The 27287-nt window shown below is 36.0% G+C and overlaps 1 protein-coding gene across 9 annotated transcripts in view; it reads right to left on the bottom strand.

Annotated features, from left to right (window-relative positions):
- LOC150106294 (N-acetyl-D-glucosamine kinase-like) overlaps window positions 1–27287 on the bottom strand; it is a 285728-nt gene that overhangs the window by 187560 nt on the left and 70881 nt on the right. For all 9 annotated transcript variants that reach the window (XM_090392325.1, XM_090392323.1, XM_090392318.1 and 6 more), the window contains exon 3: window positions 22970–23068. In XM_090392325.1, the coding sequence (XP_090248451.1) occupies window positions 22970–23059 (90 nt within the window). In that variant the 5' untranslated portion in view covers window positions 23060–23068. The remainder of the gene's footprint in view (window positions 1–22969; window positions 23069–27287) is intronic.

Here is a 27287-nt window from a genome sequence, read left to right on the forward strand (position 1 = left end):
ATGTAGGGAATAGTGATGGATTTAGAGTAATCTTTTTTGTGAAGGGAAGGGGGTGGTGGGTTATGGATAACTGGGTTAAGTATTTTTTGGATTTTTTGGAGGGGGTAGCCGTTGGCTGAGAAAGTGTCACGGATGTGATTTAGTTCAGTGGTTAGGGCTTGATTATTAGAACAGATTATTTTTGCCCTGTTGAATAATGTTTTAATAACTCCATATTGTTGTGAAAGGGGGTGGTGGGATTGTTGGTGAATGTATCTGCCTGTATGGGTGGGTTTTCTATAAACTGAGAAAACCAAGGTTCCATCAGGTTGGCGGGTGACTAGTGTGTCTAGGAAGGGGAGGTTATTGTTTTCCTCTTTTTCCAGGGTGAATTTGATTCTAGGGTGTTGGTTGTTCAAGTGTGTTAGGAAGGAGAGGAGTGAATCCGGGCCATGTGGCCAAATAGCGAAAACATCATCAACATAGCGAAGCCATATGGTAGGTTTTTGTGGGGCTGAGTTTAAGGCTTTCTCTTCAAACATCTCCATGAAGAAGTTGGCCAAGGGTGGGGAAAGTGGTGAACCCATGGCTGTCCCCTCTATCTGTTTGTAGAATTTTTCCTGCCAAACGAAATAGCCTGAGTTCATTGTAAACTGAAATAGGGCTCAGATATCGGGAGGAAATTTTGCTTGGATTAGCTCTAAGGTTTCTTTGAGAGGGACATTCGTGAATAGGACTTCAGCCCAAAGGCCAAGAACTACCAATATAGCCCGCCAGAGGGCACCATCAGGACTTTAGGAAAACGCTAGCATCCTAGCCTCAGTCTCATTTGTTGTATTAGTACTTGTGTGCACGTGTCTTTTTAGTAAGTTCCCAAGAAGATGGCAACGTAACATTCGCCGAAATATCGGAAAGTGTATATTAAAGTTTATTTAATCTATATTTCCAGTATACGCTGTCAATTCCTTAAATATTAGTTATTATGTCTAACCAGCGTATAAGCCTCTCAACAAGAAAAATGTACATTATTATTGGAATCCGAAAAAAAAAAAAAAATCATTCATCATCATCATCAAATTCCTGCCATGTACCCTCAAGGGGTGTACAGGATATGATAATACTACATGAAAAAAATTACATCACTATTAATTTCCTATCTACAATTTTCCTCCAAATCAGTCTGTTACTTGTCAAGACTCCAACATTATCAGATCTTATATTTCTATCGTCTAAAGCACTTTGTACCGTATCAATCCACCTATATCTTGGTCTTCCTCTGGGTCGTTTTGTTGCCAACCTGGCAGAGAACACTTGTTTTGCTAATCTTTCTTCGCCCATTCTGTTTAAGTGACCATACCACCTGAGATTAGCTCTGCTAACGCATTCCTGGATGCTGACAATGTCAAGTTCTTTCCTAATATCCTCGTTTTTAATATCATATTGCCATTGATGCCATCTGTTCACGCCTATAATCTTTCTCAGGACTCTCATATCTGTGGTCTCTAGTCTTTGGTCAAGTGTTTTACTTTTGACCCAGCTCTCAGATCCATAAGTTAAAACTGGTTTGAACACTGTCTTGTAGACTGCTAATTTAGTGTTCTGACTAATTTCTCTCTTATTCCATATGAATTTATTCAATTGACTTCCCACCATACCAGCTTTGCTGATTCTGTTGTCTATTTCTATATTTAATTTACCATCTTCAGTAAAAATTGTGCCTAAGTAGCTGAAATGTTTTACTTGTTCCACAGGTTCTCCATTCACAACACAGTTGACATTTTCAATGATTCTGCCTATTTTCATTGTCTTTGTCTTTTTATTGCTGACCTTCATACCATATCTATTACAACAGCTATTCAATTTAGTCAGAGAATCTTGCAGACTTGTAGCAGATTTATTTAGAAGTATAACATCGTCTGCATAAAGTAAAGAGCTGACATCAACATCTCCAATTTTGATATCATGTTTAATACCACTTTCCTTCATAATGTGATCCATATAGATAATGAATAACAGAGGGGATAATGTACATCCTTGTCTCACACCAGATTTAACATTAAACCATCTTCCTGTACTTCCTTCAATTCTAACTACTGACTTACAACTCAAATAAAGACTAAGTATTGCTTGATATAATGCCCCACTGACACCATATAACTGCAGCGTATTGAGTAGCTTCTCTCTTGGCACCTTGTCATATGCCTTTTCCAAATCGACAAAACTTAAATACAGATCTTTGTTATATTCCCATGCTTTCTCGACTATTTGTCGTAAAGTGAAGATCTGATCCTGACAGCCTCTATTTGGCCTGAATCCAGCTTGTTCTTCACCAAGCTTTTCTTCCACAATTCTTCTCAACCGTTTCTCAAGTATACTTGCATAGATCTTGCCAGAAACACTCAGTAGGGAAATACCTCTGTAATTCTCACATGCAGTTTTATTTCCCTTTTTATATATGGGTACTATGAGAGCTCTACTCCAATCATTGGGAATTCGTCCCACTGTCCAGGCTTTCTGAACTATGCAGTGCAGCCACTGTAAGACTCTTATACCACCATACTTCAGCATTTCTGGTCGAATATCATCTACTCCTGCTGCCTTTCCACATTTTAAGCCTTTGATGGCTTTTTCTACTTCAAGTATGGATATGTATTCCTGACTGCATGCCTGGTCAGTGTTTTTTACCACTGTGCAGTCATCACTGCTTGTTTCATTTAGCAATTTTTCAAAGTAATTACTCCATACTTCAAGAATATCTTTTTCTCTCGTTTTCATGTCACCTTTATCATCTCTAATTCCTTTTACAGCACTCTTTCCTCCATTCTTAAGCTTCTTCAACAACCTCCAGAATATTTTGCCACCATCTTGATATTTATTTTCTATATTCTTGCCAAAGTCCTCCCATGACTTTTGTTTAGCTAGTTTTACACACTGTTTAGCATTCTTGCATTTGTCTCTATATTCTCTAAGAGCACAAGCTGACTTATTTGACAGGAACTTTTGATATGCTTTCTTCTTTTCCTTCAATGCCTCTTTAACTTCCTGTGTCCACCAGGGAGTTCTGATTTTTTTATCCTTACAGACAACCTCACCACATGCCTCTCTGGCAGAATCAATCAATGTTTTCTTCAGAGTTTGCCACTGAATCTCCAAGGTTTGATTCCTGTTCTCAAACTCTTTCATTTTTTCTCAATAATCTTTGTGTATTTTAGTCTACAGTTCACATCTGAGAGCTGCTCAACTTTTATTCGCTTTAAAACTTTCTTACATGTTATTCTTTTCAATATGAAATTCAATTTTATCCTGCTCAAGACTAAATAGTGATCACTTCCAATTTCAAATCCTCTGTACACTCTGGTGTCCTGCACCAGGGAGAAAACATCACTATCAACAATAACATAGTCAATGAGACTTTTCTTATTCCTAGCCTCTTCTCTCCATGTGAATTTGTGTACATTTTTATGTTGGAACATAGTGTGTGTTAGTAATAACCAGTCCATGTCCTGAGCAGAAATCCAACAGATATTTGTCATTAGGAATACAAAATATGGATACTAGCTGAAATCCTACTTGATGTGCTTAGACATTGTAATTCTTATTAATTCTTATTTTATTATTATGTTGAACTGTGCCATTTGTAACATTTTATCTCAATCAACTCTGAATTACTCAGTCGTGGCTGTTACTTCACTTAGGTCACAGAAGTTCAATGTGTTTTTGTGAGACAGTGCATTGGTTAACCAAGATCAGGCCAGCTATTAACAAAACCAAACATGTTTATTATAGCTAAGACAATTAATATACAAAAGTAATGGGATATATCACATACCTGACTCTCCACATATTTAGTAAGACAATTCACTTAAGGTACTAAACAAAGAGACCTTTTACACTAAACATAGTAGACACGTGGATGAATTTTTAACAAACATATCCCTGCTTTTTATCCTATTAATATAAGGCAAAATTATACTATACAAGTTCAAAGCATTATGTAACACAAGCACTATTCAAGTTTACAGTATTCTTTTAAGCATATTCAAACTCACATTCGGCTTTCTGACTTCTTCAACACATTATGCCACTAGTTAAACAGATCAACATCTATCATCTGTACACACAATTTACTTACAAGCTCACTATATCATGTACAGTCCTGGATCCTAAAGGATTAAGGGTGAATTGTGCTGGTTTCTTTTTCCTTCTGGCACGACAGCTGTGATCAGGCACTATCTGACGGTTGTTGTCTTGCAAATTCCTTCCTTGTAACATTAATGTATTTCTTCGGCGTGCTGTTAGGAACTGCATCAGCTGCAACAAATAAGCAAGCACGTGGATCAGTACATTTTTTGAAGAATTTCACGGAAGGCTACCTTGAGATGTGGCCTCTTCTGCAGTGAATTCCCCCATGATCTCCAGAACTACTACTTGCGGGACCCCGACTCTTCCCCTCCTCGAAAAGCTTGCCACAGGAACAATAAATAAGAGAAAGATCTTTCGTCCCTCAATCTCTGCCTTTTATATCATTGGCTGTCCCTTGTCCTTCCTTCCAAAACTTCCCGGATTTACTGGAAGTGCCCTTTAGCCACCCATGCTTACATTAGGTTTCGGTGGCAAAACTCATATAATCCAGTGACCTTTGAGACTGATGTTGACCTTCAGTTTACTAGCCTAATCCTGTCTGATCTTTTTAGTTACAATTGCTTGTGGTTCTACATTCAGTTATTCTAACATTATATTACTAAATTTATTACATTACAGTAGGTTATATATACTCTTAATTATAAGTACAGTATTTTATGGCCCCCATGGAAAATCAATATAGGTGAAAAATATTTCTATGTTTCACAAGATATTTTACAACATGAAGTATCAAAATTTTACAGTAGCTATACTACATCATGATTTGTTCAGCAAATAAATCATACAGTACTCTTAACTGAACCAGTTTATAAAAGATAAATAAATCAATGTGTGAATTATCCAGAAATTCCCTACTGTTGAAAACATTTGCACAAGCATACTTGTAGAAAAAAAAAATCTAATAAACATCATGATAGGAAAATTGGTGAAGAACAGCTAGCTGAGTGTAGATCAAATAAGAATTACAGCAATGATACCTTGTGACAAACTGTACAGGAAGCTGTAGGAATATAACGATCTGAAAAAGGTACATGGCAAGATAACAAGGATGAATTGTTCAAAGTACTAAAATTATATGGCATAAACTGGAACTTAGTAAAGAGTAATACAACTTATACTTAAATTGAAAATTAAGAAACATACATGAGGATTGGAGTGATGTTAAATCAGATGAGTTGTATGTATGCAATTTCCACTATTGTTTATAGTCTATATGAACACATTATAAAAGAAAACAATATTAACTCCAATATCAACAGATATTAAGTTCATTGTCTTCACTCTGTACCGAGGATATCATTTTATATAAATCTGCTGAATGTCTTTAAAAGTCTCCAGTTATATTAAATAATTATTATAATAAGTTTGGAATGAAAATCAGTAAAAAATAAATAAATATTCTTTTTTTTTTTTAATTATTTTACAAAAAAAAGGTATTGTTTCATACAATGGCATACCAAATTTGACATATTTCTCTTCCAGATCATTTCTGGAAGAGAAATAGTGCATGTAAAATGCATCATTCAGATTTATTCTGTCCGTCCATCCATTTAAGACATTAACTGCTGTGGTAGTATGGATTTTAATAAACTTTGGTATCAAGGATAGTTAGAAAACTGAATTGTCTTAACTCTGTTAAGACAATTCAATTTTCTTTAAACTTAGATAATTACAGATGCAAATCTGGACGAAACATTTTGAAATGATACATATAATTCCACTTTAGATTAAAGAATACCCACTAAAATATTACTACTATTATTATTAAGTGATACCTCCAAGAAGTCCAAGGACTCATCATGGGAGGGCATACCACTTTGCCACAACTCACTGTTTCCCCTACTAGATCTTCCAACTACACAACACTATTACCATCAACACACAGTGCCATCTACCACCTACTACCATCATTATCTATAAATTGTGTGTGTTCTCATTGGCGATTTACCTGTATATCGCCCATGATGGATGAAAAACCCAGGAGCAAAAAAAAAAAAAAAAAAAAAAAAAAAAAAATCCTGTTACCTCCAAATGAAATCTAACTCATCATAACATAAGGCTAACTCACCTTCAATTCAAAAATGCCAACCTGGTTGGCCAAGTGGTTAGTGTATCCACTCTCCAGCCAAAAGGATGTGGGTTCGAATCCTGCCGTGAGCACGGATGTTTGTGATTGTCTGTGAATGCTAGTAGTGGTTGGCAGTAGATGCCGTTGGCATAGATGATGCAGTTCGCTGTAATTGGTGGATTGAGTGGTGAAGATGAAGAGCTGTAGGGAGGGGGGGGGTGCCCTCCTTTGATGAGTCTTTGGACTCCTTGGAAGTGTCACATAATAATAATAATAAAGATTCCTCTTATCATGATTAGAATCAAACTCAGTTCTATTGTTGATTCTGTTGTCTATGTCCATATTTAATTTACTGTCTTCACTAACTAGCTGAAATGTTTTACTTGTTCTATAGGCTCTCCATTCACAATGCAGTTGATATTTTCAATGTTTCTGCTTATTTTCGTCATCTTTGTCTTATTATTGCTGATTTTCATACCAAATTTATTACACCAGTTATTCAATTTAGTCAGGGAATCTTGAAGACTTGTACTGGATTTATTTAAAAGTATAACATCATCTGCATAAAGGAAAGAGCTGAAATTAACACCAGGTTTAACCTCTCTACTGGCCGTGGTGGATGAAATAGTGAGAACAAATTGCACTTCTTATCCGTGTTATTCAATAGGTGTTACAGAATCATATCCAGATTTTGCTGGACATAGAGTCATGGCCGGATAAGGGTGTTAATACCACTTTCCTACCTAATGTGATCCATATAGATAAAAAGAGAGGGGATAATGTACATCCTTATCTGACACCAGATTTAACATTAAACTGTCTTCCTGTACTTCCTTCAATTCTAACTGCTGACTTACAACTCAAATAAAGAGTTGTATTTGAGTTGTAATTATACTCTACATTATATTGCTTGATATAATGCCCCATTGACACCATACAACTGTAATGTTTTAAATGTCGTTTCTCTTGGCACCTTGTCATATCCCTTTTGTAGGTCTTGACTTACTTTGGCTTATCTAGGCGCTGTCAGCACAGGGGGACTTTTGGCCTCAAGCACCACACGACGCCACTGGGCAGTCTCCAGCCTGACAGCCTGCAGATCCTCCTCCTGATCTGCAGATCCTCCCATCTCCTTCTTGGTCTCCCTGATCAGTGTCGGGCCTCCCACACTTATCTCACAGTTCTTTCGGGGCCCATATGGTGCAGGTGCCCCCATCCACTGAAGACGCCGGGCTCGCAGTTCCGTCAAGACGTCTGCTGAGTTGTACAAAGCAGTGTTAGACCGCCTCCTCCAAACTCCGTCTGCCATGACTCCTCCATACGTCGTAGCATCTTATTCTCGAATACCCTCAGGTGGTTGGCTTGCTCCACCTTGAGAGTCCATGCTTCGGCACCATAGAAGAGAACAGGCCTGATCAAAGTCTTGTAGTCCAAGACAGTAAACGCGAGGCAAAAAGGGGATGCACATGGTAGTAGGCTACATTCGTGGCATTCACCCAACTCTGGACATCAGCTTCGACTTTGTCTTCAGTCACGACAGACCCCCAGGTACCTGAATTCTGTCACCCTCTCAAACTGAGCAGCTCCCTCTAGATCTTGAGCAGCATGGCGACTCATGAAAGGTACTTCATCTTCTCAGTGTTTATCTTCAGGCCAACGTCTTCCACAACTTCCTCAATAGCAGTAACCAGTGCCACTGCATCATCCCGTTGGTGCACCATGACATTCAGATTGTCTGCATAGCCAAGAATTCTAATTTGTACCCCCCATGTCGACTCCACTCGCCACTTGCTGTATGTTTCTAATTACTTTTTCCAGCACTAGATTGAAGAGAATCGGAGAAAGCCCATCACCTTGCTTCACGGCGGTCTGTACTTGAAACGGGTCCTACAAGTCACCTTCTGCTTTCGCTCCTGCTCTCGAACCAGCTACACACACACACCTGCACCATTTTTCGAGGAATTCCCAGCTCTTCTAACACCTGCCACATTTTTGGGTGTATAATTGAGTCACAGGCTTTAGAAAAGTCTCTGAAAATATTGTGGACTTCCTGGTTATATTCCCAGCACTTTTCAAAAACTTGGTGCAGCATGAAGAGTTGGTCTATTGTAGAATAGTTCCTCCTAAAACCAGTCTGGTAATCACCAAGGCACTCTTCTGCATATGGGGTGAGGTGCATTAGCATGATGTTAGACAGCACCTTGTAGCCAGTCTTCAGCAGTGAGATGACCCTATAGTTGCTGCATTGAGACTTATCTCCTTTCTTATATACAGGAGTGATCAGCACCTACTTCCATTCGTCCGACAGACGTTCTTCCCACCATAGCAGCAAGATGAGCCGGTGAACTACTCCAGCAGGACATCCCTGCCATTCTTCAGAAGCTCTGCCAGAATGCAGTCCACTCCATTTTCTGCATCTATAAAAAGGTGGGAAATTATACAAAAGCATTTAAATATTACGCTTAAACCATTATGTGATACTTGATGGGAAGCCAAAATACATGCTGTCAAAGCATATACACAGTTTGAACAAACCTATAATGCCTTAGAAGAATTTATTGGTGCAATTAATGATAACACAGCAGTATCCGAAGCTAAAAGTCTTAAAATAAATGTCATTTCTTGTAATGAATCTACTAGATTCATTACAAGCAATGACATTTATTTTAAGCTTATCGGTGTGGTTTACAATATTGTTGAAAATTAATAGTATCAACAATTGATTCTGAATAAAATTAAAAATGAAATCCAAAATTTACGATCAAAATTTAACACATTTTTAGACAATGCAAAAATGATAGCATGAAACTTCAACTTTCGTGCTATAATCCCTGATCCGAAGACTTCCCTAAAAAAGAATTCGAAAAAGAAAAAGATTATTTTCCGAACTAGCAGAAGATGAAGTTTTACTAAACCCAGCAGAGGAATTTAGATGTCACTTTTTCAAGTTGTGATTGATACTGTTATTGTACAAATAGATGAGAGATTTAAAAATATACACAATGTTATTTATTTTAAATTAATCACTGATACAAAAACATTAGAAAAAAATGAACTAGAAAACAGCTCAAGGGATTTTGTAAAATATTATAGTAAAGATGTAAATGAAGACTTAATCCAGAATTTGTTACGAGAATTGATCTTGGACCAAAAAAATGTAAATAACGTGCAAGACATATTGCAATATATATTAAAAATTAAAGGAATGCGGAGAACCGACCAGGGCTTCTGACCTAATGTCCAATCCTCACCTTCTCGTGGTGCACCCTGTTGGGTATCTACTTTGATACTGAACGAACGAGGATGGGCTGGCAATTTGGGATTTAGCCGACCAAATTGTATTCTTATTGGTTAAACCAAAATAAAAAATGATGGTACAACATGACAAAATTTCATGCCGGCTGGGGCGTCGCCCGGTTAAACAAGGCCCCCGTTGTTTTCGCCAGGGAACCAGGGCGAACAGCGAAAAGTCAGCTACTGGAACAAATCTGAAAACAAACCCCAACTCAACATCACCAGAGTTAAAGATCGGTACTATCAACGTAAGAAGCCTGAATGGCAAAGAAATGGAGCTAGCTGAGGAATTAGATAAGTACCAGATCGACATAATAGGGGTGACTGAAACAAAAAAGACCAAAACTGGTGAGATCTTTCTGAGCAATAAATACAAAATGTTATATTCAGGCAATGACAATCAAGGAAAAGAAGGAGTAGCCATAGTATTCAACACAAAATACGAGGCTAATCTTCTTGAATGGCAGTCAGTCTCAAGTAGAGTAATGTGGGCAAATATGAGAATGGGGAACTGGACAATGAGACTTATTTGTGCCTATGGTCCCACAGAAGGTTCTACTAAGGTAGAAGTGGAGGAATTTTTTGAGGCTTTAGAAAAAGCAACTGACACAATGAAAAAGGAAAAGTTGGTCCTTGTTGGGGATCTAAATAGTAGAGTAGGAAATGATTGTGAGACATACAAAAATATTTTGGGAAAATTTGGAGAAAAGAGCAAAGCTAATAATAATGGCAAATATCTGTTGGATTTCTGCTCAGGACATGGACTGGTTATTACTAACACCATGTTCCAACATAAAAATGTGCACAAATTCACATGGAGAGAAGAGGCTAGGAATAAGAAAAGTCTCATTGACTATGTTATTGTTGATAGTGATGTTTTCTCCCTGGTGCAGGACACCAGAGTGTACAGAGGATTTGAAATTGGAAGTGATCACTATTTAGTCTTGAGCAGGATAAAATTGAATTTCATATTGAAAAGAATAACATGTAAGAAAGTTTTAAAGCGAATAAAAGTTGAGCAGCTCTCAGATGTGAACTGTAGACTAAAATACAGAAATATTATTGAAAAGAAAATGAAAGAGTTTGAGAACAGGAATCAAGCCTTGGAGATTCAGTGGCAAACTCAGAAGGAAACATTGATTGATTCTGCCAGAGAGGCATGTGGTGAGGTTGTCTGTAAGGATAAAAAAATCAGAACTCCCTGGTGGACACAGGAAGTTAAAGAGGCATTGAAGGAAAAGAAGAAAGCATATCAAAAGTTCCTGTCAAATAAGTCAGCTTGTGCTCTTAGAGAATATAGAGACAAATGCAAGAATGCTAAACAGTGTGTAAAACTAGCTAAACAAAAGTCATGGGAGGACTTTGGCAAGAATATAGAAAATAAATATCAAGATGGTGGCAAAATATTCTGGAGGTTGTTGAAGAAGCTTAAGAATGGAGGAAAGAGTGCTGTAAAAGGAATTAGAGATGATAAAGGTGACATGAAAACGAGAGAAAAAGATATTCTTGAAGTATGGAGTAATTAATTTGAAAAATTGCTAAATGAAACAAGCAGTGATGACTGCACAGTGGTAAAAAACACTGACCAGGAATGCAGTCAGGAATACATATCCATACTTGAAGTAGAAAAAGCCATCAAAGGCTTGAAATGTGGAAAGGCAGCAGGAGTAGATGATATTCGACCAGAAATGCTGAAGTATGGTGGTATAAGAGTCTTACAGTGGCTGCACTGCATAGTTCAGAAAGCCTGGACAGAGGGACGAATTCCCGATGATTGGAGTAGAGCTCTCATAGTACCCATATATAAAAAGGGAAATAAAACTGAATGTGAGAATTACAGAGGTATTTCCCTACTGAGTGTTCCTGGCAAGATCTATGCAAGTATACTTGAGAAACGGTTGAGAAAAATTGTGGAAGAAAAGCTTGGTGAAAAACAAGCTGGATTCAGGCCAAATAGAGGCTGTCAGGATCAGATCTTCACTTTACGACAAATAGTCGAGAAAGCATGGGAATATAACAAAGATCTGTATTTAAGTTTTGTCGATTTGGAAAAGGCATATGACAAGGTGCCAAGAGAGAAGCTATTCAATACGCTGCAGTTATATGGTGTCAATGGGGCATTATACCAAGCAATACTTAGTCTTTATTTGAGTTGCAAGTCAGCAGTTAGAATTGAAGGAAGTACAGGAAGATGGTTTAATGTTAAATCTGGTGTGAGACAAGGATGTACATTATCCCCTCTGTTATTCATTATCTATATGGATCACATTATGAAGGAATGTGGTATTCAACCTGATATCAAAATTGGAGATGTTAATGTCAGCTCTTTGCTTTATGCGGATGATGTTATACTTCTAAATAAATCCGCTACAAGTCTGCAAGATTCTCTGACTAAATTGAATAGCTGTTGTAATAGATATGGTATGAAGGTCAGCAATAAAAAGACAAAGACAATGAAAATAGGCAGAATCATTGAAAATGTCAACTGTGTTGTGAATGGAGAACCTGTGGAACAAGTAAAACATTTCAGCTACTTAGGCACAATTTTTACTGAAGATGGTAAACTAAATATAGAAATAGACAACAGAATCAGCAAAGCTGGTATCGTGGGAAGTCAATTGAATAAATTCATATGGAATAAGAAAGAAAGAAATTCGGAACACTAAATTAGTTGTATACAAGACTGTGTTCAAACCAATTTTAACTTATGGATCTGAGAGCTGGGTCAGAAGTAAAACACTTGACCAAAGACTAGAGACCGCAGATATGAGAGTCCTGAGAAAGATTAGAGGCGTGAACAGATGGCATCAATGGCAATATCATATTAAAAATGAGGATATTAGGAAAGAACTTGACATTGTCAGCATCCAGGAATGCGTTAGCAGAGCTAATCTCAGATGGTATGGTCACTTAAATAGAATGGGAGAGGAAAGATTAGCAAAACAAGTGTTCTCTGCCAGGTTGGCAGGAAAACGACCCAGAGGAAGACCAAGATATAGGTGGATTGATACGGTACAAAGTGCCTTAGACGATAGAAATATAAGATCTGATAATGTTGGAGTCTTGACAAGTAACAGACTGATTTGGAGGAAAATTGTAGATAGGAAGTTAGTAATGATGTAATTTTTTTCATGTAGTACTGTCATATCCTGTACACCCCTTGAGGGTACATGACAGGAATTTGATGATGATGATGATGATGATGATTAAATAATAGTTATAATGAACTATTTCCAAATGTGCTAACTGTATTGAAAATTTTCTTTACATTACCAGTTACTATAGCAAGTACAGAGCATTAAGCAAATTAAAATTGATAAAGAATTATCTTTATGTGTGAAGAACACTTAAATGCAGTTGCTATATTAAGCATTGAAAAGGAAATTGCCAAAAATTGTAATTTTTCGTAAATGATTAATGACATAGCAAAAAAAAAAATCGCATATTTAAATAAATACAAATTAAGCAATATCCGTGCTAATAAAACTAGGTTCCTAAATAGTAAACCTATTTATTTTTTTATCTGCTTAAATTATTTTTTTTTATTACTTTAAACAATAATTAATTGTAAATAGATTTTGTGCACTAGTTGGTGAGCCAGGTTACTTTTGTTTGTGTTAAATATTTATTTTAATTATTTAATACTTTTGTTTTGTGTTCAGTAAACATTATGTTAACCTGTTATATTTCGAATGTGTTTTTTTTTTTTTTTGTTTTCTTGTGCCAAAATCATTTGCAGGTAAGAGGTTTTACAATACGCTTATTTCGAATTCTTTAATTTTTACCTTTGAAAAATATTTAGGGCCCCAAAAGGTTTCTTGCACCTGGGCCCCCTTTATAGAGAAGGCCAGGCCTGCTCTGCTGATTCACAACCCAGCAGGAAAAAATTAAAAATCGATTTTGTACATTTCATTTGTATTAATTTTTACATTAATTTTAGATTGTATTTTTGTGTTTACAGTACAGTATGTATAGCATTATTTTTCACATTATGTACAATATACATAATTATAAATTTAAAAGATTATAAAAATAAATTATAAAGATGATAAAAAAGATCAGAAAGGTTAAAGAATACTGTTAATAAATAACAGGCCGACATGACCTGTCAGCCAGAACAGAAGTCGGTCGTAAGTCAACGACCAAGTGTAATTACTTCATACATCAAGGATATCTTTTTCTCCAGTTTACATGTCACCTTTATCATCTCTAATTCCTTTTACAGCACTCTTTCCTCCATTTCTGCGCTTTTTCAACAGCCTTTAGAATATTTTCCACCTTTCTTCCTGATATTTAATTTTTTATGTTCTTTCCAAAGTCTTCCCATGACTTTTGCTTAGCTGTTTTACACAGTGTTTACCTTTCTTATATTTGTTTCTGTATTCTCTAAAAGCACAAAGTGACTTATTTGCCAGGACCTTTCAATATGCTTTCTTCTTTTCCTTCACTGCCTCGTGGCAGAAAAATCAGAAAATGGAGTTCTGATTTTTCTATCCTTGCAGATAACCTCACCTCACCTCTCTGACTGAATCAATCAATGTTTTCTTTAGGATTTGCCACTGAATCTCCAAGGTTTGGTTCCTGTTCTCAAACTCTTTCATTTTTTCTTCAATAATCTTTGTGTATTTTAGTCTACAGTTCACATCTGAGAGCTGCTCAACTTTTATTCACTCTAATAAAACTTTTTTTACATGTTCTCCTTTTCAGTAGGAAATTCAATTTTACCCTGATCAAAAGTAAATGGTGTTCAAGTGACATCTGAAACTTTTGTCATGGCCCTGGCATCGAAAAGGGCCTGATGTGTCATATAACTGTGTTTATAATGCATGGTTTTAATTCTCGTAATAATACAACAATGATAAAGGATAAATGGCATATTGAGAATGATACTGTGTTTTGTTTTAGACAGACGCTACACTTTTTAACCATCTGTCTAAATAAAATCTTTAGCTGAAATAAAATATTGCAATCTAGAACCATATCGATTGATATTGCAACAGCAAATGTTGAGTCTCTTCTGAAAGAACTTGAACATTTTAGAAATAAGTGGCAAGATGTTCTCTCTGAAGCTACACTTAACCCCAAATGTCGAAAGTGAAGAGAATAAGTGAAGAGAAGCAAATACCTGGATAGTGCAACACCTGACCCATTTGGTAGTGCAACACTGAGGCAACTCATAGTACGGGTGGAGCAAGCTCTGTTCACTATTCTTGGTATTTACCCATAATGTGAAACCCAGCTCCTAGGAGCTGTATTACTGTTCTACATTATGAGAGAAGGTCACTACCCAGACTGGTTTCAACCTTTATTGAGGTCTGATCAGTGAGTAGGTAGACCTAGATAATACCAACTTTGTAGCAAACAGAACTTACATACTCTACTATAAGAATTGCCAAGAAAGTGTCCTAATAAATTACTAATTATATGAAGAGCTAAGGGCTTCAATTCAGTGACATGAACTATTTAAGTTAAGGGATATTGCATCCCATATTGTTTCATAGCCGAATAAGAAACTCAAAGTTCATCCCTTAACTTAAATAGTTCACGTTGCCGAATTGAAGCCTTTGGCTCTTCGTATAATTAGTAATTTATTAGGACACCTTCTTGGCAATTCTTATAGTAGGGTATGTAAGTTCTGTTTGCTACAAACTTGGTATTATCTAGGTCTACGTACTCACTGATCAGACCTCAATAAAGGTTGAAACCGGTCTGGGTAGTGACCTTCTCTCATAATGTAGAACAGTAATACAGCTCCTAGGAGCTGGGTTTCACATTATGGGTAAATACCAAGAATAGTGAACAGAGCTTGCTCCACCCGTACTATGAGTTGCCTCAGTGTTGCACTACCAAATGGGTCAGGTGTTGCACTATCCAGGTATTTGCTTACGCTTGGACTTGCCAAACTTTATATAGTTTCTATATTCGGCATGAAACTTTGAGTTTCTTATTCGGCTATGAAACAATATGGGAAGTAATATCCCTTAACTTAAAAACCATTTATAAATTTCGACTTCAAGTGTTTTTCCCGAAATATGTACTTCAATGAGAATTTTTTTGCACAATACCAGTAACAGTTGCCGAAGGTGAAAGAGCGTTTAGTAAACTTTCAGCAATAAAGAGCTTCTGTAGATCATTAATGCTCCAGGAAAGATTAAACGGCTTAGCTTTGCTATCAATAGAACATGACCTGGCAATGAAAATTGATTATAATGAGGTGATTAAAGATTTCGCTAACCATAAAGTGAGGAAGTGAATGAGGCAGATGAGGCAATAAGAATTTAAAAATTATTTTTTTATTTAATGTTTGTATTTTGTATGGTATGCAATGTACCGAAATTTGAATTTATTGAACACTTTTTTTAAATGAATGTTTAATGTTTTATATGACTTTTTTTATTAAACAAAAGTGATGCATTTTTTTAAGTGGGGCCCAGACCACAGATTTGTCACAGGCCCAAAAATTTCTGTCGGTGGCCCTGCTCTGTACACTCTAGTGTCCTACACAGTGAGAAAACATCCCTATCAACAATAACATGATCAATGAGAATTTTCTTATTCCTTGCTTCTTCTCTCCATGCGAATTTGTGCACATTTTTCATTGGAACATTGTGTTAGCAATAACCAGTCCATGTCCTGAGCAGAAATCCAACAGATATTTGTCAATATTATTAGCTTTGCTCTTTTCTCCAAATTTTCCCGAAATATTTCTGTAAGTCTGAAAATCATTTTCTATTCTGCTATTTAGATCCCTAACAAGCACCAGCTTTTCTTTTTCATGGTGTCAGTTGCTTTCTCTAAAGCCTCAAAAAATTTCTCCACTACAACCTTAATAGAACCTTCTATGGGAGCATAGGCACAAATAAGTCTCATTGTCCAGTTCTCCATCCTGATATTTGCCCACATCACTCTACTTGATATTGCCTGCCATTCAAGATTAGCCTTGTATTTAGTGTTGAATACTATAGCTACTGCTTCTTTTCCCTGATTGTTACTGCCTGAATATAACATTTTGTATTTATTGCTTAGAAAGATTTCACCAGTTTCTCTTTTTTGTTTCAGTCATCCCTATTATATCAATCTGGTATTTATCCAATTCCTCTGCTAGTTCCCTTTCTTTGCCATTTAGGCTTATATTGATAGTACCGGTCTTGAACTCTGGTGATGTTGAGTTTGGATGTATTTCCAGAAGCTGACTTTTCACTGTTCACTCTAGTTCCCTTGTGAAAACCATGGAGGCCTTGTTCAACCAGGCGACACCCCAGTCAGCATGAAATTCTGTCATGTTGTACCAAAATTTTACATTGTGGTTTAAGCCAATAAGGATATAATTTGGTTGGCTAAACCCCAAATTTCCAGCCCATCCTTGTTCGTTCAGTATCCAGGTAGATACCTAACAGGGTGCACCAAGAGAAGGAGAGGATTGGGCATTTAGTCAGAAGCCCTGGTCAGTTCTCTGCATTCCTTTAAAGGCTATGTGGAGGTCTCCTCTCAGTTATACAGCTTTGACTCTTAAGCACCTCTCCCAATTTCTCTTATATTGATAACTATTATGCCCTAAGTTAGAATGTTTGTTGTTCTTCTTCTTCTTCATATAGCTTCCTGAGTGAGAGGGTGCAGCACCATGTCCTTCCAGTTCTCTCTCTCTGTTGGTTGCTTTCCTTTTTGTTTCTGCATAGCCATGTGATCCTGTCCATGATCTTATATCTTCAAGCCATGTCCTTCGTTTTTTTGCCTCTTGATCCTTTTCCCATAATTTTTCCTTCTAAAACTGTTAGTATCATCTGTCCTGCTGAACCTCTCAGTACATGTCCTGCCAATCTCATCTTTCTCTGGATCATTTCCTGTAATAAAGATCTCTGTGGTCTCATTCTCTGTAGGACATCTGTATTTGTCACATGTTCTGTCCATGGGATTTTCAGAGCTCTCTTATAGCACCACATTTCAAAGGCCATTATCTGTTGCCTTACTCTCTTCTTGAATATCCAGGTCTCACTTCCATATGTGAAAATTGGCCACACTAATGTTCTTATCATTCTTTTCTTTGTCTCGATACTCACAGAACTTCTGAGCAGATCTTTATTTTTCCAGAATGCATCTTTAGCTATGGCTGTTCTTAATTTTATTTCTTTATCTTGCTTTCCATCTGCAGTAAAAGTAGGTGCCTAAATATTTGTATTCTGTTGTTATGTTCAATTTTCATATTGTTTATGAATATTTCTGGCTCGGATCTGCTTTCTTTTGAGATTTTCATAAATTTGGTCTTTTTTGCATTTATATCTAATCCAAATTCTTTACCTTCTTCAATTAGTAGCTGCAGTAATTTGATTAATTTGTTTCTTTTTTGCTATTAGAATGGTATCATCAGCATATCTAAGATTGTTGTATTTTATACCATTGACACTAATTCCTATTTTTTGTTTTCAATCTTTTTCATCACTATTTCACTATAGATATTAAATAGATTTGGTGAAAGGATACAATCTTGTCTAACTCCTCTTTTTATTTTCACTACAGAAGCCTAAATGCAGTTGTTAAACAGCTGCATTTTCTGTTTGGTGTAAATCATTTTTATAATCTTAAGTACATGATCTTCTATGTCTAATTTATCTAATATATTGAACATTTTATTATGTTTTACCAGGTCAAAAGCCTTCTAAAAGTCTATGAAGCATATGTAATTTCTTTCAAGTGATCTTTCTATTAGTATTTTTAGTTCCAGGATAGCATTAATGGTTCCCATTCCTCTTCTGAAGTCTTTCTGTTGTTCACTCAATTCACCGCTTATGGCTCTTTCAATTTGTTTGTTAACAGTGGTTAAAATAATTTTAGATGCATGGGATACTAGGCTCACAGTTCTGTAATCTTCGCAATTTTGTGCATTATGTTTCTTTGGAATTGGTATGCATATAGATATTGTAAAAACTTCAGGTAATTGTATTGTTTTATAGATGTCCTGAATGGATTCCATGAAATAGTTGTTATTATGGCCAGTCAAAGCTTTCAACAGCTCAGCCGGAATATTATCACACCCAGGGGATTTATTATTAGGAAGATTCTTGATTGCATGTTCTACCTCCTTTCTTGTGGGTAGAGTGGTATCTGTTGTTACGTTTAACTTAAGGTGTCGTGAATCATCTAACACGTTACTATTATCATCATCATAGAGGTCTGATAAGTACTCCACCCATCTTCCATTTATGTTTTCCTTATCAATGAGTATGTTTCCATCTCTGTCCTTGATGTTATTAGACTGTGTACGTTTTGCTTTTCCATTAAGTTCTTTCACTTTCAGGAATGCTTCTCTATTGTTTGTTACTTTATTTGTTTGTTTGTTTGTTGAATGTTTGTTACTTTATTATTATTAGCCTTCCACGAGACCTATGTCCATCTGGAGTGGCAATGGCACGAGCCTCATGAACTACCCAAATTCATATTTATTTAAAAAGTCATCAAAGAAATTGTTATCTTTGTTATACTAATAAACAATTCATATTGTTATAACAATTCAATTTCTTTGAATTGTTATACTAATTCAAAGAAATTATTATCTGCTCTATTTATTGGCTATTTTATTCATCCAACTAATATCATTTATTTTAAAAATCATCCATTATTAATACTTGGCATTTTCTTAATCAATTAAACTATTTATTGAGTTACGATTGGCAAGCTCCTCCACTAGTTATAACACACTACCACTGTTAATTTTATGGTCTCTAATGGTTATCAAACACCACACTGTCTTAAACTCTTCCTCTGTACTTGAAATTAATATGTCATTGACTTCAGTATTTAAGTCCTTTCATTATAAGTAACAGTATGCCTATTCTTTTAGTCTCCTTTTACAATATCATTAAACCAAGATTCAAGAATATAATAAGTTTAGTTTAATCCTTTATCCAAGTGTGAGCAAACAAAGTTTGCGCCTGAAAGTATCTTCAGAACTGGGGTAAGGTAGTGCAACACCAGGCAACTCGTTGCAAAGGTGGAGAAAGATCTCATCACTCCTATCTCAGTATCTCCCATAATGCAAAGCATATCTCCTTGTGGATATGTGTAATGTTATGCATTAAGGCAAGGGCCACTACCCATACCGGTTTCGACCTTTATTGAGGTCTCGTCAGTGGGAGCCAGGCCCAGTAGTGGAGATACAAAGGCAGAAGCAATGAGAGGTCATCCTAACCTATAGGAGTTGCCAAAGGGTGTGCAACCTTATTATTAAATTACTCCGGATTCAGAGAAAGATGTTGAGAGTTTATTTTTCACTTGGTTAGACTATAATAAGTTTAGTTTAATCCTTTATCCAAGTGTGAGCATTACACATATCTCCCATAATGCAAAGCACATCTCCTTGCAGATATGTGTAATGCTCACATATGAGATAGGAGTGATGAGAGCTTTCCCCACCTTTGCAACGAGTTTCCTGGTGTTGCACTACCTTACCCCAGTCCTGAGGATACTTTCAGGCGCAAACTTTGTTTGCTCACACTTGGATAAAGGATTAAACTAAACTTATTATAGTCTAACCAAGTGAAAAATAAACTCTCAACATCTTTCTCTGAATCCGGAGTAATTTAATAATAAGGTTGCACAGCCTTTGGCAACTCCTATAGGTTAGGATGACCTCTCATTGCTTCTGCCTTTGTATCTCCACTACTGGGCCTGGCTCCCACTGACAAGACCTCAATAAAGGTCGAAACCGGTATGGGTAGTGGCCCTTGCCTTAATGCATAGCATTACACATATCCACAAGGAGATGTGCTTTGCATTATGGGAGATACTGAGATTAGGAGTGATGAGAGCTTTCTCCACCTTTGCAACGAGTTGCCTGGTGTTGCACTACCTTACCCCAGTCCTGAAGATACTTTCAGGTGCAAACTTTGTTTGCTCACACTTGGATAAAGGATTAAACTAAACTTAATATAGTCTAACCAAGTGAAAAATAAACTCTCAAGATTCAAGAACTATTTAAGAAACAAGTTAATATCATTCATTATTTATTTGAACCAAAGAAAAGCTTATTTTTAAACTTGTGCATTTGTGTATAGAAAATTTATCCCTTCAAATCAGTCATTAAATGTTATAATTTCATACTATTCAGTGAAACATTTTCATGATGTCTTTGACATAATATTCTCCAATTGCTTTTTTTTCTTTCTCTCTCATGGGAGAAGGTAGTTTTGGGAAAATAAAGTATGACACGAATGATATAGAACTGAGGATACATATTTAGATGGAAGTCATGTCATGAAGTTGGAAGCTTTTTTTTTTTTTTTTTTTAAATAAAGAAAATTCTGAATATTTCACATTGAAAGTGCAGTGGATGCTGAATATGAAGAGAATCCATTAATGATTGCATTAATTACTAAGAATATGATATTACTCTTTTTTTTATTTATGTTTTATAATAAAGTGATAACTGAGTTGGATAAAAGAAATGGATTCAACAGTAGTACTTGAATAGGATCAGTGCATCAGCATTATCAAAAAGTGAAGCCAGGACAAAGAATGTTAATCCTATTGAACAGAGCTGAGCCATGTGCTGAAATGCTACCTTGCAGATGGTTACAAATAAAATAAGATTATAATTCAAGCCAAAATTATGCTGTGTCATTCAATTCATTATTTAAATTTAATTTTATTTCTATCCCTTGACTTGAATTGTAATCTTATTTCATTTGGTAATCACCCGCAAGGTGGCATTCTGGCATGTAGTTCAGCTCTGTAAATAGGAACATTCTTTGTTCTAGCTTCACCTTTTGATTATGCTGATGCACTGATGTTAACCAGTTAGTTTTTGGTCAAAATATTTGCAATAATAAAAATTATATTCTTGTGAATATGTGTGTCTAATAAACAATACCACATGAAAGTTTGTGCTCTCATTCAGCTAGTGATATGATAACAGGGTAGCTGATGAACCAACATCATAGAGCAGTATATGGGGGGGGGGTTGAATCCAGGAGAAGGCAAGAGAACTAGTAGTGTGCTAGAGGGTTCTGTATTTGGAAAGCTGATATATTTTTGCTTCAATGATATAGGAAATGATTTAAGGGCAAAATCCCATTGTTTGCTGATGATGCTAATTGGGCAGAGCAACAGTTAACAAAAGTGATGTGGAGATCCTACAGGAGATTTAAATAGACTGGCAGTATGCAAAAGATAAAAGTTACTAGGTTAATGTGGCCCAGTGTAAGATCATATACTTTGGGATGAACTGATTACAAATTGTGTATGTTGACAGAGCTGGACTTCAGGAACCTGAAGAGGCTAAGAATTTTGGGGGTGATGGCAAAAAGACAGTTTAAGTTCAGAAGTAACACTGAAAAAAGTTGCCAAAATAGCTCATCAAATTACCTAGTTGTCAAAGAACAACTGAATGTGGTCTAATTATAATTATTATTATTAGGGGCAATTCCCAGGAGTTCTTAGACTCATCGAGGGAGGCCCTAAACATCATGTCAATAACTATCCAACATTTGCGCAGTATCTATCATACATTGGTTTGAACTCATTCACAGTCATGGCACCCACAACAGACTGTGGCAACCTATTCCACTCATTCACTACTCTCCAAGCAAAAAAACCTAGCTCTGACACCCTTGCTAACTACACCCTTACTCAGTTTTCCACGGATGGTCCTAGTTCTCCCAGCACCAGACCTGTTCTGAAAAATTTCCTTTGAATTAATCTTGTAAAAACCCTTCAGTAATTTGTATGTCTCAATCATATCATCCCTTGTCTGCCTATCAACCAGTTTCTGTAACCCACGGATCTTCAACCTGTTCTCATAAGGTTCATTCCATAGACCGCTACCATCTTGGTCACTCACCTCTGGATCATCTCCTTCTCATCACCAAGAAACCCTGGTGTCTAATGCACATCTAGTCATCTAGGTTCCCTGGGGATGAGGAAATAGTGCAGAGGATCCCAAGGTGGGGTGTATGGGGTGACCAAGATGGTGACAGGTCTATGGAATACTCAATTTAATTCACAAACCTTCAGTCTCTCCTCATGGAAGAGACTGAAAGTTTGTGGGTTATAAAAATTGGTTGATAGGTAGAAACATAGCGATATGATAGAAACATTATTTTACTAAAAGGTTTTTTCAGGAACGATGCAAAAGAAATTCTTTAATACATGACAAGAAGGAAAAAAAAAGAAAAAAGGAGTCACCGGTGGAAATTATGTTGTGTATATGTAATAGTGTAGTTAATTGGATATATGACCACTGACTTTTTTTTTTTAGAGTGGCAAATGAGTTAAATTAGTTTGGTATAAGAGAACAAACTTTTTTTTTTATATCTTGATTGTTCTCATCACAATCTAATGTAATGTACTGCTTTTATCTGTTTCAATTAATTTCATGAAAATACATAATTTAATTATTCTCAAATACTCTTTCCCCCTCTCACTTCCAAAGCATACTAAGAATAAAGACCATATTATTTTTATCAAAAAAAAAAAAAGAAAAAGAATACTTACAAGACTAGCCAATGAAATACTTAGATCAATTCCTGCTTTACGTTTAGCTTTTTCTACCATTTGATATATACGATTTTGGCATTCATCCATTCCAACCAGCTGGATGAAAATAAAGAGCAATTAATAAGTTTTCTCCATTGAAAACACAGTTTTTGTAATTTTGTGAAATTACAAATGCAATAACTTAAGGATAAGATAGTTTAAGTACTATAGAATCATCTCATATATTTTACAAGAGTCATCTCAAACGTTTTTTTTTTTTTGACATTATGGTTCTCTTTTCAATCAGATCAATTCCAATTTAAAGGGACAATACAAAAATCTGAGATTCCTGTACATCTTTAACTTTCAGAATGTCAAAATCATCTGGAGGTTAATGTGCATAAAAGATTGCAAACCTACTGAGACAAATAATCTAGAATCCTATTCTATAGACTAAATGTAGTACAGTAATCCTGCAATTATCCAACTACACTGGGAGAGCAATTTGCTGGTCAGGAAATTGAAGGTAAAATTACATGGTGCTATACCGGAAGTCAGTTGATGTATTTACCTATTTGAGGATCAGTTAACTAAGTAAGTGGTAGATGGCCTGGTACAAGACCACCACTCTATTCAGAGGATTTGAAAATAGTAAAATGTTTCATTTAAAAGGTGGATAACTGAGACATCACTCTACAGTTTTCAAATCCTCTAAATAATCAGCACGATAGTCTTGCACTGAGCAATAATGTCATCTGCCAATTAAGAACAGTCCACAAACATCCGTGTCACAGGCAGGATTTAAACTAACAGCTTGTGGATTGTAAAGTGGAGATGCTATTCACTTGATGAACTAGGCTTGCTCACAAGCACATAATTCAATTATGTCCGTATAGATGTGATAAACATCAGGCATGCCAACCTTACATTTTCTCTGTAAAATACAATATTTTTTTAAAAAAGAAAAGTAGTTTTTTGCATATAAAGAAAGATTAATTAAAAAAAACCTTCTGAAAGAGATCAACTAAAAGATAGTCATAACAAAAGGTTTACAACATCTGGCAAACTATTATATATATAAAAAAGTGTGTTATAACCAAATAAACAACTAGAAAAATTATGAGAACTGCCCAAGAATTATCTCCAAAAGATTGAAGAGAAATTGTTGAGCACTCGGATATATGCTTAGCCTAGTCTGCTGCTGGATGATAGTATTTACAAACAGTAACAGAGATGGCTAAGGCAAAAGATGAATAGAAATGAGGACTGGAATCCAGAATTATATCAAAATCTGAAAGTGTGAATTCATGAAGCAGCTAGAGAGGCAGTTGTAATTAGAAAGTGAATGTAAAGGGAGAATAGAGTTGATGATGGATGTAATTGCTATTAAAAGAAAGAAAGAAGCATATCAGGTTTGGTTGAGTTCCAAAAGGGGAAGCTGATTTGGAATGTTATAAAATGTGCTCAAACAGGAAAAACAGAAACGTCTGAGAAAACAGAAAGTATGGTGTTGAGCATACAGTAGGATATGGAAAAGCAAGACAGGCTCGGAGAACAATTCAGAAGAATTTGTGCTCCAAATGTTTTGCAGCCTAAATTAAGCATGACAACTGCAAGACTGGAAGAAGTGCTTTTCAATGCTTACGATTTGAAAATAGTAAAATGTTTCATTTGAAGGGTGGATAACTGAGACATCACTGTACAGTTTTCAATAGTAATAAAAAAATGGCACTTTGAAGAAGAATCTGAAATGCTGTTTAGGAAGTCAAAGCAGCATAATATAAGAATGGAGCCAATTTGGGAAGAAAAGGTGATAAATGCACTTAGAACATCTCAAAATGGTAAGGCAGCAGAATACCAATGGAATTATGGAAAAAACAGTAGAATGACATATTTAGAATTATAATAAAATTATTTAATCAAGTTTTAAAAGGAAAGGAAATGACATAACTGATGACTAATTAATTTTATATTTCAGCGTTCACAAAAAATGGAAATAATGATTTAAATAATTACAGGGGAATAAGTGTAATGGCATCCATTAGAACCCTGAGCAGAATAATAAAACATCAACTGTAACTTCGATATACACTGACACTTCAGAACAGCAAGCCAGATTTACAGGGAGAGGTCCTGTATGGATAACATGTTCATAATTTTACACGTGTCAGAGAAGATGAGTGTGAAAGGATGAGAACTCCATCTGGTTTTTACAGATCCAGAATGACTCAGTATCAATTACCCAACTGTGGAAGGAATGTAGAAAATCTGGAGTGAGTGAAACAAGTATACAATTGAGCAATCTGGCCAAGAGTTAAAGTTGGATGAAAGATTCTGGAAGAATTTACAACAATAATAAGCTAACACAGAGATATATCTCCTGTCAAGGGATAGGTATTCCAGTTGGGGGACAAGTGATACAATTTTTACTTTTCATCGACCACCAGGTGATAATAACCCAAAGAAGACAAATCTTCATAACCTTCAAAAACAGAATAGTGATAAGAAGAGATGAGTATGACTTGGATATACCAGGAGTAGCGAAAATAAAAGTGGTCAAACATTTTAAATATCTATGGGCAATACTGCACAAAATCTGGTGCTTGTGAAAAAGAAGTAGGTTATTGCATTAGTCAAAAAAGAGAAGCATTGCGTGTGATAAATTAAGTTCTGTAGAGTCAAGTAGTATATGAAAAAACAAATACTATTATAAGGGTTACTATTAAAAGTATTTTTATATATGGAGGTGAAGGATGATCATTAATACAATATTAGAAACAAAGGCTATGTTCAATAGAAACAAATAGTCTAAGAAGGAGCTGTCATATCTCTAGGATGCAGTGAATTTGGAATGAAATCAGAGATGTACTAGCCAGATTATGCTGTAGCAAGATTGCAAGACAAGGCCATACAGTGGTATGGTCATGTAAGCAGTGTGCTGGAAATGAGATGGTCAAAAATATTATTTGATTGGTCACCTCCAGGTAGAATAAAATAATGGAAACCTTGAGTAACTTGAAAAGGAGAAAGTATGGGCCATAAAGGAAACAAATTTGATGAATGACAACCTGTGGGTGGACAGGAAGGTATGGTACCAGTCAGTCAATAAAAGGTAACCACTGCCTGTAAAAAAATAAATTATGCAAGCATATGTAGGGAGTCAAAAAAATTAAAATAAAAACTAACTCAACCTCGTGGTCGAGTTAGTTTTTATTAGCTAACTTGACCTCGTGGGCAAGTCAGTGACTTCACCCACAAGCTCTGAAGATGACACTCAATCAAAGTGGCTCACATCCCATAACTCCCACCCCTAACCTTCATTCATTATATTCTATCTTCTTCCTTTTCCCAAAAAATTTTCTAGTCCATCCTTGGAAATTCAGCTTTTTATTATTATTATTACGAGATACCTTCAGAGAGTCCACAGACTCATCAAGGGAGGGCACCTACTCTACATCTCTCTCTCTGTCTCCACCACTCAATCCACTAGCCACAACTACACCAACGGCATCTACCGTCCACCATCACCAGTAGTATTTCCACAGACAATCACACACATCCATGCCCACGGCGGGATTCGAACCCAAAGCCTTTTGGCTGGAGAGCAGATACACTAGCCACTCGACCAACCAAGTCAGCAGTTAAGGGTACCCCTTTAAGAAAAAGGTCAAAATAGACATAAATATTAATATCATATTAGAGGAGTACCATATTTACTCGAATATAATTCACCTTTGTGTAATACTCGCATCCCTGATTTTACTTTACAAAAAAAGAAATTAAAAAGTTTTGCATATACTCACACACGAAAAAAAGTTTAAACACATTCACGTCACGACGATAATAACTCGCTCTCCACAGTAAACAACACACCTTTCCCAACAGTCACTATACTGCAGATGCAAGAAAAGCAAGTAGTTTTATTGTATCACTAAATAAGGTACAGAAACATTTGCAGTCTGTGTAATATATTTCTCAACAAACAGTGCAATTAGAGACAACTGGGATAAAAACAGCACTAACTAATGAATCACATGTCCCCCTCCCACAGAAACTATGCTGTATACACTCAAGTAAAACCATATGTTGCACTAGCAAGCACAGTATCTAACTAAAAACTATTGTCCAATTTTCGATGTCATTAAAACATCACAAAAGCAGAAGCGGCAAGCAAACAACCAGCAATAAAATTCAACTGGGGGTTGAAACTTTGTGAGAGTTAGCCTGGTAATGAAAAGTTTCATCAGAACGATAATCGGGCAAAACAGCACCCTGTCGTGAACGTGTTAAAACTAAGAAATATGTAGTGAATGTTATTATGAGAGTTTCAGATATT

The sequence above is a fragment of the Typopeltis vanoorti genome, chromosome 5, assembly GCF_054136105.1.
Source record: "Typopeltis vanoorti isolate ZY-2024b chromosome 5, IOZ_Tvanoo_1.0, whole genome shotgun sequence".
NCBI lineage: Eukaryota > Metazoa > Arthropoda > Arachnida > Uropygi > Thelyphonidae > Typopeltis > Typopeltis vanoorti.